This window comes from Cyprinodon tularosa, unplaced genomic scaffold (genome assembly GCF_016077235.1).
Source record: "Cyprinodon tularosa strain WSP-4 unplaced genomic scaffold, ASM1607723v1 ctg9, whole genome shotgun sequence".
NCBI classification, from domain to species: Eukaryota; Metazoa; Chordata; class Actinopteri; order Cyprinodontiformes; family Cyprinodontidae; genus Cyprinodon; species Cyprinodon tularosa.
The window spans coordinates 1,963,246-1,982,350 of NW_024039673.1; the positions used below are offsets into that span (position 1 = coordinate 1,963,246).

At 38.0% G+C, this 19,105-nt stretch overlaps 1 protein-coding gene across 8 annotated transcripts in view; it reads right to left on the bottom strand.

Annotated features, from left to right (window-relative positions):
- nrxn2a (neurexin 2a) overlaps window positions 1-19,105 on the bottom strand; it is a 231,765-nt gene that overhangs the window by 65,533 nt on the left and 147,127 nt on the right. The window contains exons 1-2 of one of the 8 annotated variants that reach the window (XM_038273929.1): window positions 5,254-6,287; window positions 4,662-5,162 (exon numbers count right to left, since the gene is read on the bottom strand). The exons of 6 other annotated variants lie outside the window; for them this stretch is intronic. In XM_038273929.1, the coding sequence (XP_038129857.1) occupies window positions 4,662-5,004 (343 nt within the window). In that variant the 5' untranslated portion in view covers window positions 5,005-5,162; window positions 5,254-6,287. Of the gene's footprint in view, window positions 1-4,661; window positions 6,288-19,105 lie in introns of those variants that run through there. One more of the 8 variants, XM_038273928.1, reaches the window with a different exon arrangement.

Below are 19,105 nucleotides of genomic sequence, written 5' to 3' on the forward strand. Positions count from 1 at the left end.
AAAACACATGGCTTTCCAAATATTTCCTTCCCTAGAGTCACCTTAAGAGGCTATTTTTTTTATTTATTTTTTTTTACAGAAAAGCCTTCGCCCAGAAAAATTAAATGGGAAGAATTTGAACTGAAAATTTTAGGCTTTGCCACATATTTTACCATGCACAGTCCCAAAGTTGGGGTCTTAACCCCACTTGGGGTCATTCATCAGCAAGTATGGGGTCATGACATCCACTTCAGATGTAAATTGAAACAATAAACAGGAATGTTAAAAAGCTTAAAGATATGAAATTATCACATAAGAATGGACAAAACTAGATATTATAGTTATAGACGCAATAATATTTTTCAACCCGTGGTTGATTAATTTGTATACTTAACCAATAGTTTGGTTCATAAGTCAACTTTAGCATCAATTTTTGGTCAAATGCCTCTAGTATGGAGTAACTAACCGACGGAATCATTAGTTGTTTTTGAGAAATTTTTATTTTTATTTTAGCTGTTCAATTAAGCAAAAGATTACATGTCATGTCTTTGGAGTTCAAGAGTTTTCTCAGTGAAATCTTCTCTTGGGGATATGTACTGATTGTATATGCATTGACTTGTTGTAAGTCATTGTGTTATAAAGGCAGCACTTTAGCTTGTTTTGTGTCTAATGTAAAATGAATCCTGTTTTCTGAGTCTTAAACTTGGAAATGTTCTACTACTTTGTGTTTCAGTTTCAGTAAAAAAAAAAAAAAAGAGAGAAAATCTAACCAAGATTGTATTTCATAAGTTGTTTAAAAAGAGATTTTTATTATTTTTGCTTTTCAATTTCACAACAGAACAAGTGTTATCTCTTAATGAGAATTTTATTAACAGCAATTTATTAGCAGCACCAAAAAGCTTAATAAAATGTTAAAATTATCACCATAGTTTTTATTTATTTTCCCAATGATTTATAGTTTGGTGCAACATCCATTGGTTACGGACCCCACAGAGGGAGTGTGGACGAATTGGACCTTCTTGAAATCTAGTTGAACACCCCTGCTCTAGTATAATGCATGTTGGTCTGGACTTTGACAGGACTAACTTGTAATCTATGTTAATTGCTTCTGTTCTGCATCATCTCAGTGACACTTTCCCCTTGTGAAAAATACAAGTTGACCTAACATGTAATTACTATTTAACTTCAATTCATGTTTTATTTCATAACTTTTATTTCATAAAATTTTCATATTTTCAATTCATAACTTTTCTCCATTCTTTTAATATTCAACATGCATTTTTTTATTCCAAATTGTATTTCTCTAAGTGTATTTGTCTCTGTGTGGTACCTTAATACTAAGACTATTCCTTGTACCAAACAGTACTTGATAATAAAATGTTTGTTTTCTGATTTTATTTTTCTAAGGTCTTTTTTAGGGTTATCCTGTTTCTCTCTATTTATCTTACCAGCATCACTGTCCCTCCAAAATAAAAGCATCCCCAAAGAATTATGCTGCCATTACCATGTTTAGAATTTGGACTGATGTGTTTAGGGTAATATGTGGTATTGATTGTCTGAAAGTTCAGATTTTATCTAATCTTAGCAGTTCAGCTTGTTTCACATAACTGCTTATGATCCATCATGGCTTGTGGTAAACTGCAAATGGGACTTCTAATGAGTTTAGTCCAACAATAGTTTTCGCTTTGCTATTTTTAAAAAATGAAGATCAGAGAAGAGTTTTGGGTGGACAGTGGTATTTTGGCAGGTTTCAGGTTTTACCATAATGTTTCTTTTTATGGGGAAGGTTTGAATGGTGCTTCATGAGATACTCAAAGGTTAGGATACTGTTTAACAACCCCACAGTGATGTAAACTTCATCACAGCTTTCTCTCTGACTTTATTACTTTGACATTGATCTTCACAAAGCAGTTTGTCGAGTAATTTTTAAAAAGTAAACATTTGCAGCAGTCTCAGAAAAGCAGGATTTGCAAGAAGGAATCTACTTAGTAATTAAGTGACAACTAAAGACCTCGGGTTAAAGCAGAGGTTATTTAACAGTTGAGATTAAAATATGATTAATACAAATGAATGCAACTCTTAAAAACCTTACTCGTAAAAATGTTGTGACTGCTAATGATTTCTTTTGCTTTTTAAATGGATTACTCTCCTGTAAAGGTTGTAATTTGACTCAGTATAGTAATTACAGCACCAACAAATGTTTTACAAAATCAGAAAATGTACTTCACACTGAGCAAAAGAGCTTTGTGTACATGCCTTGTAAACCATAAGCTCCGTCTGTATCATTTATGTCATGGGAAATTGAATTACTTGCTCTGAAGCACATACTTCATAATATTCCAGAGAAGAAAATCTACAATACAGGTAATTGAAAATATATCAGTGGCTTCTTTGAAGAGTATTTTATGGGCTTGTTTAATCAGAGGCAGTGCTGTGCCTGTAAAAGTCTGGCCCAGAATGATACGAGCTACAGCGCAGATGTAATTCATCACATTCTTTTTTTGGCCCTTTTTGCAACTGACAAAACAGCTGCTGTGAGAAAAAGAATACACCACAAATTCATTGGGTCTCTTTTTATAGAGCATAAAAGTGATTCTTGGAAAGACATTTTGAAATCAAGTCATAAAAGGGAGCAATGGCTTGTGTCAGTGCTTTGATCGAGCCATTTTGAGTAGCGTTTCTAATTTAATGTAGATTATAGGTTGATACTTCACATCCACCAACCAATATACGCACGATTTATTAGAAATAAAATTAAAAATGAGGACTTGTTAAAAGACTCAAATATTAAGGACACAGTAGGTATCTCTTTAACACCAGAATATTGAATCTACAGAAGCATGACAGCATAGGTGCCTCTCAGTTAATTAGAGACTGAAAAGTTAAGGTATTTCAATAATTCAGTTCAAAGAGGAAAACACTATATAGATTTGGTATGCACAGATCTGTATATTTACTAGTCTTGGGAGTTTTCTGATCTTGACTTAGAGCTAAATTATACTTTTGGATTTTTAATATTGTAAAATGTAAGCCTTCTGGAAAGATTGTCCCACCACTGTACTGTATTGTAGTTGGCATTTTTGTAGAAATGCATGGAGGGATCAGCCAGTTGCTTGACTAAGATTTTCAGGAAGCCTAGTTTGCTTTTATAATGATCTTCAGCACACCTGCATTGCTGCCTCTTTCTTTCTGATGTCTTTAATCTTCTGCTTGACAATACTCTATATTAGGCTCCCTCCATTTCCAGCTCTGGAGGTCTGAGTTCCTGCATGTTTAAGACGTGTTTCTGCTTCCACACTTGAATCAAATGGCTGAATTACCTCCTCAGCACACCATCAAGCTCTCCCGAGTCCTGATAATGACCTGATTCCTTTTGACTCAGGTGCATTGAAGCAGGGGCATATCTAAAAGTTGCAGGACTCCAGCTCTCGAGGATCATCATGGAGGAGGCCAGCTCCATATCTCCTCAATGAGTTTATGTCAGGTAAGTTTCCTTTTAGGTAATTAAAGCACACAAAGTTATGCTAAGTAAAAAGGAGGTTACTGTTAATTTTGGCATGTCATGCTGCAAAATTAGATTATGAATTGCTCTAAAGCTTCCCTGCTTAATGTTGCAGTGATTTGAATAACACCAGCAGATGACATGTTATCCCCATAGACACATTAAACCTTAAGTCACTTGAATTTTGTGCCTCTTGACCCTTTTTCAAGACTCTGCGATGCTGATTTCAAAGGAAAATTCAACTTTTACTTCCATCTTCAAAAAAGACCACTAAAATAATCCATTTTGTTTTTAAATTTACTTTGGCCCAGATAAGATTTTTCTGCCATTGTCCCAATTTCAGTAGTGGCCTAAGAAATGGAGAACAGCAGTTATAGCCCATGTCCTAGGTATGTCCATGTATGGTTGATCTTGAAGGTTTGACTGCAACTGCAGTCCATGTTAGGCAATTCAGACCAAAATTTCTTTGAATATAGATATTATTTTTTTTTCAAAACCCCTCTTAACCCCTTACTTTCCTCTAAAGTGCAGAACTACGAACAGCCAGCTTCTTCTTCAGTAACATCCTTTAGAGCTTTCATTGACTATGTGCTTCGCAATGTCATGTCAGCAGCCTTACAAGTATTTCATTTAATTCTAAGAAATTGGTATGAAAAAATATTTCGCTCCTGTTAAAATGAATCTAAATAACAACTGAGTATTTAAATGGCTACGGTATAAGCGTTGAAAAAATAATCCAACTGATTTAGATGCAACTGTACAGCAACTGTACAATGACATCCTAAACATCTTTGCAGCAAAACATCCTGATCAATATCTGATTGCATTCCCCTTATCAACCAATTAATAAGCAAAGCCACTTAAAAGGAGCAAAGAGTCCAGCATTGATGATTCATCCTACTGCTGCTGTGTGTTTGTACTCTCCTGATGCTGTGAGCGTTCAAAAACGAAACCATCACTGATTCTAATAGAGATATAAAGATATGTCATGGAGTATGAAGGTTGCAGCACATACACGGTTGATGAAGGACTCATCCATCCAATGTACGTCATGAGAAAGCCACCGATGTTAGCACCAGTGTATACTACGTATGTGATAAGTTATCTTATAATTGTAACCATCTGTGCTGTCAGAACTGAAGAACACAACAGACAGGAAGCTGGGGGAGAAATGTCTTACCATGGCCCGCTCTTGTAAGAAAAGGCATCCTGTTGATTGCAATGGGAACGGTACCATGCTTGTTGTGAAAGTGGTGGACATGGTGGGTGGTGCTCAAACTGGAAGATACTCTTGCCGTTCCGGTCTGGATTGGGAGCAAAGTAATTAAGGTGAACCAGAGTATTTGCCTTGAACAATAACTCAGGCCCATGCTGAGACTCAGCTGAGACCAGCTGCTTCTGTGTCCGAGCACAGAGGTGGCCGCAAAAAGTCTACCCATGTGTGCTAATTCCACGAAGGCCCAGGACAGACAACTGAGCCGGGCTCTGGCCTCTGATCGTTCAGCCTGAAGACAGCAGGGCATCTCACTAAGAGGCAGGATCCATTTCTTTCCAGGATCCTTTGCTAAGATTATTCGCTTCGTTTGGTTTGGACTCTGGTAGAAATGAACTCCTTTCGATCTGTGCCCATGAAAAGATTCAAAAGAAGCAATCCAAACCTTGAGCTAGGTCCAGAGGTTTACTAGAAAGTAAAAAAACAAGACAACAGTTTTTAAATCTAGGTGAAAAGGTTCCTGGAGAACATTCTTCCAAAACTAAGCTCCAATACGTACAGATGAACATCCAAACAAAGCTTGGGAATGAATCCAACAGCCATGTCGTTCAGTTATTACATTAAAAATGAAAAGTGTCAGGGCAGAGCTTCATGTGATAGGAATTCTGATAAGCCCCTCCATCGCCCACAGGTAGAGCTTGAGGGCAGCTGATCCTGCCCACTAAGAAAAAGAGAGCCCCTCCACCGCAGTAGAAGATGAAACACGCTGCCGTGGGAAAATGAATCATTTCATTAAGGAGGAAAAATATTAATAATAAATCTCGAGTGGATATAAATACAAGGGGTGCAGCTACGGAGATGACGCTGGAGCCAGAGCTTTTGTTCCCTTTAACAGGGGGAACGAAAAAAAAAAGAGAGAATAGAGACAGGGAGGGTGGGGGTTAGAAAGCGAGGGAGCAGTATCTGCAGCAGCGCGGTAAAGAAGAAAATCCTGAAAATAAATAAATAATTTGTCAGCAGCCCCTCTTCCTCCCAGTTCCCTCAGTGGCGCCGCAGATCCGGCAAAAGGCAACCTCTGGCGTGATCAGACATCCATCAGAATGCAGCCGCAGCAGCCTCTGCTTCAGACGGATGTTGGCTCCATCTCTCACGCTCCACCTGCTCAGACTCATGCAGCAACAACTAGTGCTGCATTCCCCTCGCTGCTGTCGCTGCTCCTTTCCCCCCCTTCCTTTCTTCCCTTTATCCTCTCCGGTTACCTTGTCCAGATCTGCTAGCTTCTGATGGAGGACATTTAAGCGGTGGCGCCTGGTCTCTTGAGGAGGGCAGGTGATTCTTGACTTGCTTCAGACAGAAATATGCCTATCAAAATTAAAGACTGTAATAAATCCAGGGAATGCCTGAGATTCCAGGACAGCCCAGATCCAGATAAGAAAAATAATCACGATTTGGAGTAAAGGTGAGCTAAAAGAGCTCTTCTAAAGGCAGTACTGTAGTCAGGGTGCTCTGATCCAGCGAGGCACAGCATGTGCCTCTGTGTATGTTTGTGTGTGCGCGTCTGAGGAAGAGTCTGTGATCAAATGGACGAGGAGGGTGAGGGTGGGTGGGTGAGGGATAGCGGCAGAGAGGAAGGGAGGGAGGGAGGGCGACTCAGGAAGAGACGGCAAAAGAGAGAAGAGGCGAACACTCCGGGAAATAGTCAGGCAAGTAAATGGGTTGTGTGAATAAAAACATGCTAGAGAATTCACTGCGCGCTGGTTTGCAGGTCCTGGCAGTAACACGTAGAAATCATACTGCAGAGGAGGAGCCTGATTTAGGTGAGCTGTCAGAACTGTTAAGCAGGGAACACAGGTGGATTCAAACAGCATTAAGACCCTAAATCTACAATAACAGGTATGAATAAAAGAGAAACACAAATGCTTGCAGCGCCCAGGAAGTTAGATGATGCTCTGTGCAATCTATGTAGAGCAAATCATGAGCTGCATCAAAATTCAATCTAAGATCTGTCCCTTCGCAGCAGTGTGTCGACATCCTCCCAATCTATTTGCTTAAAATCCCTCCTCCTACATCTGTATACCAGTCACAGCTCTTGTTTGCTCGGAAGCTCCAGTGCTACTTAACCATGCAGAACTCATTCACAGCAATAAATGATCTGTGGGGTCAGGGACTCTCCTGCCATTCTGGCATGATGTTATAAGAGGAAGGTAGGGACGTGAGAGAAAAGAGGAGAACAAGAAGGGAGGAAGACATTGGGGAAGGGAGGCTGCAGCCGTATCAAATGAATCGCGGTCGATAGAGATATCAGCCAGGATTGCCTGGTCGGTTGAAAGGACACGCATGGAAACAGGAGGACAGAGCCAAGCCATGCAGCACCACCTCTCACGGTGACAAGAAGCCGACACAGGCCATTACTCAAGAGAGGGAGGGAGTGCTGCGTGCGGTGAAGCAAGCTTGATTGAACTAAAGGAACTGAGGAGAGATACGCGCACGATGCTGTGGAATCGCAAGTGGCTGAACGGCGCGCAGACATTCATCTGCGGGTATTGTGGACATAAATAAACTGATAGAGGTTGTGGATCCTCGTTGGTTTGCCCATCTGAGTCAGAGGGAGATTTAAGCCCTTTCTTTATGTGTTTCCTTCTCTTTATACCCCTCAGTAAATTGTAATGCATGTCAGTTCTCCCAAATAAACAGTGGTTATGATGCACTGCCTGACATGGAGACTAGTTAGCAGCAAGTGGTAACAAGACATAAGCATAGCTCATTGACAATGCTTGCAATAATGCACATTTGACTCACCTTTATAACAGCTCCGGCTCATTTAAAAGAGAAACAGCCAAATCCTTTGCTATAGGTTACTTTCCCTTTTTTCCATTTCAAACCGTTATAGTTTTTCTTACTTTAAAGTATAAAAGAAGGCAGTTTTGTGGGAATCATACATCAATTGAGGCATTTATACCTGCTTTGATAGCCACAGACCTAGAAAGATTTTTTATAATTCAAAAATATTTTGCTATAAAGAAATTAATGGATGTTGTTTCGCTAATTGGTACCAGCCACAGAAATCCACACACACAAAGAAAATGATAAAAATTAGCTCATAATTTAGGTTGTGGATAATAAAGTGGGATAGTAGAGGAAATTGAACATATTAAGCTGTAAAGTGGCACGGAAAGCCAAGAAACCAACTGAAACTGGTTGGTAGATAAAGTGCAAATCTTCTCCACATTTGAGTCGTTTAATACCAGCTGGTTTAGTTGGGAGTTGGATCTATCTTTCCACCAAAGTACAAAGTACTCAACTCCCAATTTCTTATGTCTACTCACCACACTTGATTTCACTGCGAAAGAAAATCTTTCTTATATTTTCCTAACAAAACTTGGAGAATAGTGTTTGGAAAGATGAATACATGGGAGACATGACACTGAACAGTACCCTAAATGCACCCTACCAATAATGGAGTATGGGGGTGGTGTCACCATGATGTGGAGAGTCTCCTAGCACATGATGATGGCAGATTTTATTTTACTGAGATGAATCCAAGGTAAGAGATACACAAACACGTAATCAAATAAGGAAACCTTCCTTAAGCTTTAAATAAAGGAATATACAGTTGCTACATAAAGTCACCGAATAGCATTACATATTTACAAAGATAGAAATACAAAAAAGATAGGTTATGAGCACAAGAGTTACAAAATAGGGGTGGGAACGGAAGAATTCACCCAACCCCCTAAAAAAACACAACGAGAAGAAATTGAACATAACACAAAGTAAAAGTGTCAGCAAAGCTTTAAACATCATGGTTTGTTTAAGGAACCAATGGTGTATTATTAGCTTTTTAAATTATTTTTATTTCATTCATCAACATGCAGAGACTCTTATGTATGTAGTATTTTTTCTGCGTTTTTCTGCATTGCACTGTTGGGTTTGTATTACTGTCTTAGGGGGATATTTTAAAGTCAGCGTTACTGTAAACGGAGGTTTTTGTGTATTGTTTTGTACTTTTCAAGTTAGAACCTACGTAAAGTCCATCTGGATAGTGTTCTGATGTGTTTTTGGGCCTAAATAGAATTCTAGCCGAGGGGACGATTAGCAAACATAACTAGATGTGCCGCCATCTGCTGGAATTGCCAGAGAACTATCAGAAAACCAGATGGTGAACGCTAAATAAAAGCTGACTGTAAAACAACTGCAATGGTAAAAAGGCCAAGGGTGGTTGGAGGGAAATGAAGGATAAATAATTTGAAAAGCGCCTCATGGCAACTGTTAAGTAAAACAGCGGGTGTGTGATGCTGTGTGCCCTTTTTATTTCTCAAGGCTTTCAGCATCTTTTCAGAGTGGACAGCATCTCGCCCTCTTTAAAAAGTCCCAGAAGAACTTAGAGAATAATTTAACGGCCTCTGACAGGAAACTGAAAATAAATCTCAGTAGACTTTGTTTCCATGTTTGAAGTAGTTTTGCTTCCCATCCAGGAAGCTTTTTCAATTCATTCCAATTTTTTGAATTGAAAAAGCTTCTTGGATGGGAAGCGAAATGGCTTAAAACAGGTTTAAAACCTGGAAACAAAGTCCAGTGGATTTTTTTTTTTTTTTTTTTTTACTTTTACTTTTTTGAAAATCTCCAGAGAAAATGATCTAAAACACACTGTTCAGAATCAACCCAGAAATATTCACAAAAGCGGTCGTTCCCCATGACAAGCTTAGCAGTACGGGACAGATCAGGATGATTTATAAGGTGCGACTTGGTCTGCCAGGCTATCATCTTTCTAGGCAGCGATGATATCTTGGTGGGAGCTGTCAGCGGTGAAAAGCTGTCCTTAATCAATTTATAGGCTCAAGGGTTGCTCAACATGAAGAAAGTCAGGAGAGATGGAGAAGCCTGAGAAATACTAGCTGTCCTTCTGCTGCCCTTGGTTATTTGATAGGTTGAGCATTCCATGAAGCTCTTCTCATCAACCAACATCTAAACAGACCACACAGGATATACAGTAAGGAAATCTAAATTTGATGAGATTATACTATAACCCCAGGAAGGGTGTGTAGATCTAATACCAAACTTAAATGTTCCAGAATATCAAACAAATTCTTTGCTGCATAAATACACACTGCAGTTTTTAAATGATTTGAATATTAAAGCTAAAAACCAATAAAATTTAAGAGCAGCTAGAAAAGTGAAGCCTTAGAATTAGCAAAGAAACTAAAATCAACCCAGCCCTTTATTGCAGAATCAATCTGACTGAAACACATTCTTATATAAGAACTATTTAAAGTAATGCTTCTCCTTCTGGTTTACTTCCTGACAGTAATTTACTCCAAAACCTTTATTTTGCTTTGTCAACAGATTTTCAAGGAGTGGAATTGCTGGTGTGCTTCAGGTAATTTTGCTCCAGCCTGAGTTTAAGGGACTCTCTTAGTTCTCAAAGGTGTTTTTTTTTTCACATTTAGAGATGGAGTTTCAGACAAGATCACACTCTTAAATCAGGATTATTGCTGGGAAAGTCAGGGCTTCCTAGGCTACCATTTATGGTGCGGATATAGCTGCCATGAATATACAATGTAGTGGTGGTGACAGAAATAAATGATGCAATAAAAAAAAACATCTTAAGGTTTTGTTTATCTTTAAATCAGTTGAATATATAGTCATGTAAAATAGTTGTTTAAGAGCATTATCTTGATGTCTTTTAATATTTAAAAAGAAAACAAGACATTTAGTTTTTTTTCACTGTTCACTCAAAATTGAATGACAATTTAAATCACATAAAGACACAAACTGATGACCAGACCGTAAAAGTTTAAAAACAATCCACTGGACTTGGTTTCCAAGGTTTGCAGATGTTTCGCTTCCCCTCCAGGAAGCTTTCTCAATTCAAATGTCTGAATCCGCAGGGAGTTGAGGCTTTAACCTTGGAAACCAAGTCCAGTGGATTGTTTTTAAACTTTTACGGAATGACTATGACCTGGATGACTGGGAATCTTCATCAGCATGATGACCAGACTTTTTCAGACTTTGGAATTTTCCACTAGCAAGCATTAATCAAGGTTTTTATTTAATACATCAAGTGTCTTAAAGCTGCATAGTGGCCCAGTGAGAAGGATCGCCACTTTTCCATGTGTCCTTCTTTTGAAGACAATGGCTCAGACTGGGATTCCCTGGAGAACTAAAGCTTTAGAAATGGCTTTGTATCTGCTTCCAGTTTAATGGCTGTCACTGACTTTGTTCCTTATCTTAAATTCTTTAGATCAAGGCAGACTGTTAGTTACTGAGATCTATTAGCCTATCTGACTTTGTCTCATAAGCTAAATGCGGTCTAGTATTAATTCCATAAGTTTGGAAGTAATCAGGATAATAAAAGTTTTACAAAAAAGTTCAAATTGTTTCTCTTTATAAATAAAACACTTTTTTTAAAATTGTATTTATATTATCCAGGTTATCTTTTACTGATACCAAAATTTGATCAATGATCGATTTCATGGAAACAAAGCAAAAACAGAAGCCAATGTTGATGTGGCAAATACTTTTTCTAAGGTACTGGAAGTACCCCAGTATTTTCTATTTCTGTAGCACTATCCAGCTACATTTTTCTTTTACAAAACATTCTTTCCACTTGAATTCACTAAATCACTGCCTTTTCCTTTTATGTAATAATATATATATTATGAGGAAAGCTTTAAATATTGCTGTAGAAAAGCCAGGAGGTACCCCGTAAACTTGCAAGTGACATGATGTGAGAGGACGTGCAAGGCGTTTTAGGGTCTTAAGAAACCTAAATGTGAATGTTTTTTCTCAGGAGGATTTGAGAGAGGATTTCTTCCCCCCTCCAGACATCAAGTCTCGCCCCAGGGGGTAAAGTAGCAGGATTAATCATAGCACTTTCAGATTAATTACTCATAATGCTAGCACCCTGTGAAAGGCATGGCCTGCAGTTGTGATGTTTGGTTGATTTCATTAATCTCAAAACGACAACACCTAAAATAAACCTGGTTCAGACGGTGAAGAGGAAGAAGCCAACAGGCGGCGCGGTGCAGGAGCTGTACCAGAAACCAGCATAACAACAAAGATTATTGTATTGAGCAAAAACAAAAAAGTAATCCAACCTGATTAGTTTTTCATCTTTTCATTGAGCTGATGTTAATTGAGATCACAGTTGCAAAGATGTGAACACAAAGAGCTACTTCTCTTTAACAATGAGGACATTTATGAAATCCAGCTTTTAACTCAACAGAGTTGAAATAAAGAAAAACTTCTTCTCATTAAAATGTACACCTTTTCAGCACTGATTTTTCAGAGCTTTTTCAATGAAAAAAAAAAAAATCAACCCTGATGCTTGGCATGCTGCAAGCTCTCATTCAAAAACACATCCTTTGCAGCAATGTGCTGCATATTTCTGGCTGCACATGGCGCTGGCAAAAATAGACACCATTTGGTTGTTTAGCTGAGCTGACTAGCACCAGGGTGGTTCCAGGAAACGAAGAGAAGCAGCGATGCATACAATGCAGAGAAACCCAGCGACAAAACAGAAAGAGCCACAGTCAGCCAAATCTGAATATCCGTCATTTCAAATGGCTGCAGCTCAGAATAATACGATCTGATGAATAAAACATCTTGCCATAATGGAAATCTAAACCTGAGACAGAATCTGTGCTTGGCTGAGGATCTTTCCTGCTTAATATTCTCATCAAATTATTTGTCTTCATTAACCGGTTTTGCTCATTATGACAAATATGTAGAGCAAGCTGGCATGCACAAGAGTTTTCACTGTTTCCATGACTATAGTTTGTGCATTGCATGCAGATTTAATGCATTTTACACTCTTTAGAATTTTTGCAATCAAGACAAAAAAAATTTACGACTCATCTGTCGTTTTTCATGTTCATATCATGCACACTAACCCATAGCAACAACTTACACATTTGTTTTGTTCACCAGCTACTGCAGTATGTTGGAGCTATATTGGTTTGATAAATCAAGGTTTCGTCTGGTTTCTCTACAAATTCTCTCCTGTCGGAGTCGTCACACTTACTATTTGGTGATAAGTAGTTAAATAGTGGCCTGTGCTATTCTCCCTTCACTTACACATAGAAATGACAAAGATCTACATTAGATGTAGATGTTCTCTAAAGATTCTGAATCACAATGCACCATACAGTTGCCATTGAAGACTTCATCTCCTAAAACTCTCAAGTTTTGGATAAATAAGTGATTTTAGGTTGTGTGAGATCTAATCTTATAACCTAAAATGAAACTGATGGTATGAACGATATTGTGATTAGTGTGGCATATAAATATGTCTTTTTCCAAAACAGTATGTTGATCCCTAAATAGTAAAAATAAAACAGTGTAAGAATCCAATTGAGGCAAGTTAATTGATATTAATAAAATGAAAAAAATCGATATTTTTATTGTTAAAAATTATGATTTCATTTAAATTTATAAACACTGTAATGTTAAAAGGATAGAAAATAGAAATGCTAATTTATAAAGTATATATCTTGGATTTTTAGGCTTCCTTGTTTTTTTGTCTTTGTATGTACATCATCATGTAATCAGCAACAGTGTTTTGACCGATTTTTACCATGTTAATTTCTTAGTTTTTATTAAAAATTCAAAAGAATATTTTCTGGTCCCTTGTGTTTCCAATGCATATTGCTGGACTGATTTCTGAAGTGGTAGATAACCAACAAAGGGAACTGAAGTGCCACTATTCATAATGATGTGGATAGTGTAATTCCACACTACTATTCCAATACCCATGTACTATTCAAACCGAGGATAAAACAACCGTGAAAAAACAAAACCAACAAATATGTACAAAAATGTGGAACTCCAAAGTTTTAAGACATGTGTTTTTCACATATTATGAGGCTTTGAAAACCATGTTCCCCATGCTTCTGCCATCACTCTTGCAGTTTTAGCCTTTTCTGTTAATTGGACATTGCTTTAAGACCCATATTTTGTTCAATACTTTTAAACCCTTTTTTTGACATGTACACATTCACTTTTTGAGCAAATATAATTTTGAAATGCCGTTTATCTTTGTAAATATACCCTCCCTGCCTCAGCTTAAAGTTTATGTATGCTGTCAGGTAGCTGTTTATTCATTAAAGCAAGCAAGCAGGAATGAATGAAAGAAGGATCAGTGTGGTCATTATAACCAACCTTATGAGTTATCCTGATTGCTCTTTTTTTGCAGAGGTTTAAGTGATGTTACCCCATACTTCGACAGAACAGCTAAGGTATGGTGTGTATTGCTTTAATGAGAAATATGATGCTTCTAATTGATTTAGTCTAAACTGTTTTTTTGAGGCAAGGCTTCCAGCAGATCGTATTATCAATGATCTCACCTAAGAATTTCATTTTATTTACCTGTTTCATCTGCACCCAATCTATTTTGACTTTCACATATATATTTCCTTGTCATTTCCAAATACCATTAACTGAGTTTTTCTTCCAGGCTAAAGGACCATTTATTTTTGTGAAACCAGTTTCTGGTGTGATGTCATCCAGGAGCTGTTGTAAACTCTCACCTGTACCGAAAATATCTGTGCCATCTAAAAACGAGACAGATTTTATTATTTGTGCAACTTTACACATGTAATCTGTGTAGAAAATAAACAGTGGTACCACTACTGACCCCTGGGGGCACCACAAACAATATCCAAGCAGGATGTCAGATAATCACCCATTTTCGCATACTGTGGTCTGCTATTTAAATAGCCCTTCTTCCACTCCAGAATCAGCCTCAAACACCATAATCCACTTTACTGATTAGCATATTGCGATAATTTGTGTCAAATTCTTTATTGTTTAGATCAAGAAACAGGCTAATTACAAACCTCTTCTTATCTATGGAGCTGGTGATTTACTCTATTAATTCCAGAACTGCCGAAGCACTACATTTCTGCAATCTAAACCCATACCATCTTTTAGAAAACAGTTTGTGTGTGCTTAACTGAGTTATAATTCAAAACAATATAATAATTTTATGAAGCTAAACCTATCATTTTCATAACGAAATACTGAATTATGGCCTTTTGACATGGATATTGGCATTTTTGTCACATCAAACTCCAAATATGAATTTCAATTAAGTTTTTCAGCTTGTAAAGGTTTTATAGTGAAGTCATACAGTGCAATGCGTTGTTCTAGACATATAAACCTACCATGATACTGTACATCATAGAAAGGGAGGGAATATGTTCAGCTGCTGTTATACAGCAGCAAACGTTCTATCCTATTACTGGAGAGACACTGTTGCTTTGCTGGTTTTGCTGAAGGGATTTGTAAAGATTTGATCATGGAATCATAAAAACAATAATTAAGTATGTGTTTTAAAAAAAGATTAGTCAAGCAGAAGACCAGTGATGGCTTTTGATATTGTTCCATCCTTTCAGCACCTAGACACTGCAATGATGTGCACACTGCTGATTTAACATTCAAACCCTGCGTTGCATCTGAATTCAATGCTTCATAGCTTTGCTCCCCCGTGATATTTTGGATCAACATTGACTATTGTAGTGCAGCAAAAAATAAGTTTTACACACTTAAAATGTGATTCATTGAACTGTCAGGCGAAGTAGTGCTAGAAAATGTGCCAACAAGGACTTAAACCGTGACGACTTTGACTAGTATCCCAGAGTGCACATTTATTGCAATAGATAGTACCCGATCACTCCTTTACACAAACCTCAGCTCAACTCTTAACATTAATTATCACTATAATACATGTGAGTGGACTGTAAAGGAGTGACGAACTGAAATCCAACACCGGTGATGTTTTTTTTCACAGTGAAATACTCGGCGTTCTTGGAACAGAAAATCAGCTTTCTTGGAACAGAAGGAGAGAAGCAAATAAAAAATATCTGCCTGAGAATTTTCATATACAGTAGAACTAAATGGTGTGATTATATTTCCTGAGACGTTTATAGCTGCTAATGGTAAACGGCAGAAAAAAAGTGTTTATTTAAAACTTTGTTTTGATAAAAGTACTTGCAGTTTTAGTAAAACCATGGAGCTGCACATTGAGTTACATATTTAAGTATGTGAAATACCTAAACAGATGTAGTTTTTTTGGTTATATTTTGCAGTGCTTTTTTTGAAAAAACAAAACAAAAAAAACTCTTGTTTATAGTCCAACTACAGTGTTAAGAATAAAATCATAGTTCCGCTTGCATTTAGTGTGTAATGGAGTCTGAAATTTTAACCTCAATTTTTTATTTGAATCCCAGCCTACCTCTGGCTGGTGGGATGCTTTTTATTCCACCCTGTGAAGACGGAGAAGAGTTTTAGTGAAATGGACTATATCCTGAAGATGGAATAACCAGCATTAAGACAGAGAACAGTGATCACTGCTCCACCTTGTCCTCTGCCTAGCGCATGCTTTCCTCTGGCTATTGACAGAAGCTTAAATTGTGACAATTCCCAGATCTGTTGCCTGGTCCTTCTTTTAATCATGCAATGGTGAAGGATCATAAAAAATAACACTTAAAGAACAGAGAGAAAATCCGGGTGATAACAGCGGACCACCTGGTGACAGAAGAACAAGAAACTGGTACTTAAATACAACAGAGACAAAGGGAAACTGCATAAACACAGACATATATTTTCCATTGTATTGGGTCTAGACTTTAATTAGGTAATTCAAACACTGGGTGTATCCACTCCATTGTATCTCTGACTGTATTCTAAGGGACTGTTTTCCTACTAGCAGGCAAACTGTGGGTCCTGTTTCAAGCCTTTTTCATCCTCTAACTATAATATTTCTCATATTTCTCTATCTCTGTACTCCATGCGTCTCCTGATCAACTCTGACATGCTTCACAGCCTGTACTAAAGCAAAGGATCTGCATAATTGCCATCTCCATCTTTGGCCAGCACACTTGTTCATGCATGTAACCTGGCCTAAACCTTATCCTTAATATTCCTGCTGTGTTTCATACATGTCTTTTCTCAAACTGTAAATTGAAAATCTTATGGGATTCTCTTAATGGTTGAAGTCGGGCGACGGTGGCGTTGGATGTAGGAGTTTGCCCTGAAATCGAAGGATTGACGGTTCAAGCCCCAACTCCGACTTTCAGTGTCGTTGTTTCCTTGGGCAAGACACTTCACCTGCCTTGTCTACTGATGGTGGTCAGAGGGCCCGGTGGCACCAGTGTACGGCAGCCCCGCTTCTGTCAGTGAGCCCCAGGGCAGCTGTGGCTACAATGTAGCTTGCCACCATCAATGTGGTTATGAATGGGTGAATGAATGTAGTGTAAAGCACTTTGGTCAAGTCAGGAGACTTGAATAAAGGCGCTATATACTGTAAGTACATGCCATTTACCGTTGATGTCTGTAAGCCACTAATTTAAATGTCACTGATTTGTAGTCTAAACAAACAACAGCTGCCTTTTTCTCCAAATTAAGATGTGGACTTTTGCAAATGTGGTTACTTTGGACTCTTGGATACCTCTTTGGTAAATTCAACCCTGAAATGTACTAGCTAAATTCAATTGTTATGATTATAATTTGAAGAGAAACCCTTGCAATGCACTCTGTGTGCCTTCCCTTGGTCATTTTAATTTCTGCCAGTACTATAAGCACTTTAACACTGAACTTGGTTGTTCATCGCAAGGATTTAAAGAATAGACACCCAAGTAAGGTAAGGAAGCTTTAAGCTTGGTAGCATTAGCAGCACAGATGGGATTTGCTGTCTAGGGTACCATGACAAATTGATTCAAAATTTTCACGGAATTATGTGTTTAAAAATAGAGTGAGGAAGAAACTGATTGGAATGCTGAAGTCTTCAATTTCATCTAAAAATAATGAATTCTTGTCTAAGGAACAGGTTTATGTGATCATTTTGTTTCTAGTATTTGCTATTACAGCTGTGCTCATAAGTGGACATACCCTGGCACAATGTTGCACTTTTTGCCTTTATCAGAGCATATTATTGATAACTCATAGTTGTGTAACAACCACATTTATGGTTTCAAAATCAGAATGACAACAGACACTACCCAAATGGCCATTGCTGGTCCCCTACCATTTCTTTTTAAACATCAATCTTTGTATTGAAATATTCTTTCTGTCATGATTTGTGGACATTACGATCTAAAGAGAAGCACCATCTCCTGGTCAGATCCTGTAATTCAGTGAAAGAGGGTCACTTAAGTGGCTGGAAGGTGTAGGGGATTTTGCTGGGAGTTGGAGGGAAGTGGGCTGCCATTTGGCTGGCGTTTGGCTGGGAAAGGCCATTTTGAATGGCTGCTACTGTATAGGTAATTGAATTGTATAAAATTGAAGAGGATTTTAAAGAAGATGTCCAATAAAGTGAGGTCAGTCAACACAAACAGAAATTTCAGACACAACTACGAGGAAAATTCAGGAAAAACCCACAAGTAACATCAGCTGAAATACAGGACCCCGAAATGAGGAGTAAGGCTGTTTAAAGATGTGCAAATCCTCTTTTTGGCCAGAATCATAAAGGGTACATTTTGAGAGGAGTCCACAAGGCTTCATAGTTCACCATTTTAAACGTGAAAGAGGGGGGATGGATCATAGATGATTTGGGGATGGCCCCATCAATGACCCCTCACACCCCCACCATGGACTGTTCTCCCCGCTTCCCTTATGGGAAGAGGCTTTGCAGCATTCAATGCAGTGCCAGCAGATTCCGAAACAGCTTCCCCCCCCATCAGTAGCTGAGCTGTTGAGAAAACTCTAAATCATGTCACAGACTCTGCATCAAACTGACCACACCAAGATGCACAGTAGACTGAGTCAAAATTGATGGCAGATTGAATTCAAACATTTATCAGAAAATACTGGAGAAAAATTAGCAAATATCAGCCTGGAAGCTGCACATGGTAGGTTCTTGGACAAGAACTGGGGTATTTAACCTTTTTAATCGGGTTTATTTGGGTAGCTGCTGTTGTCATTAGACTTTTTAAAGGGTAGACATCATAACTGGCTTCAGACAACAATAGGCCTTTGTGTCATAATATTATATGCATAAAGGATAAGACATAAAAAATTCCTTTAGGGTAGGTAAAATTATGAGTTCAACATTACATCCAAGGCAAATTCTAACACAACTGTTCTCATTAGTGGTTCCACAGTGATGGAAAAAGCTGTCAAATTGCTACTGGAACACCCTGTGTCTTCTACAATCCCTTAAAGATTCATCTCCTCTGATAACATCTCCTCTGCTGATAGCTCTTGCCACCTAACACATCGTTCTCACAGTTACTTTGCACTTTTACACATGTTCCTGCAATACATCCTTTAAAAAGATGTTGTGCTTTTGCCTGGGCGAGAACTTCTCGTTGTTTCAAAGCTTAGCTGTTTTAAATCCAATTACATTTAGCCAAGTTTAGAAAAGTGTCAAAATGCTATGTATTGCTAAACATGAGACCAACCAAATGCACCAA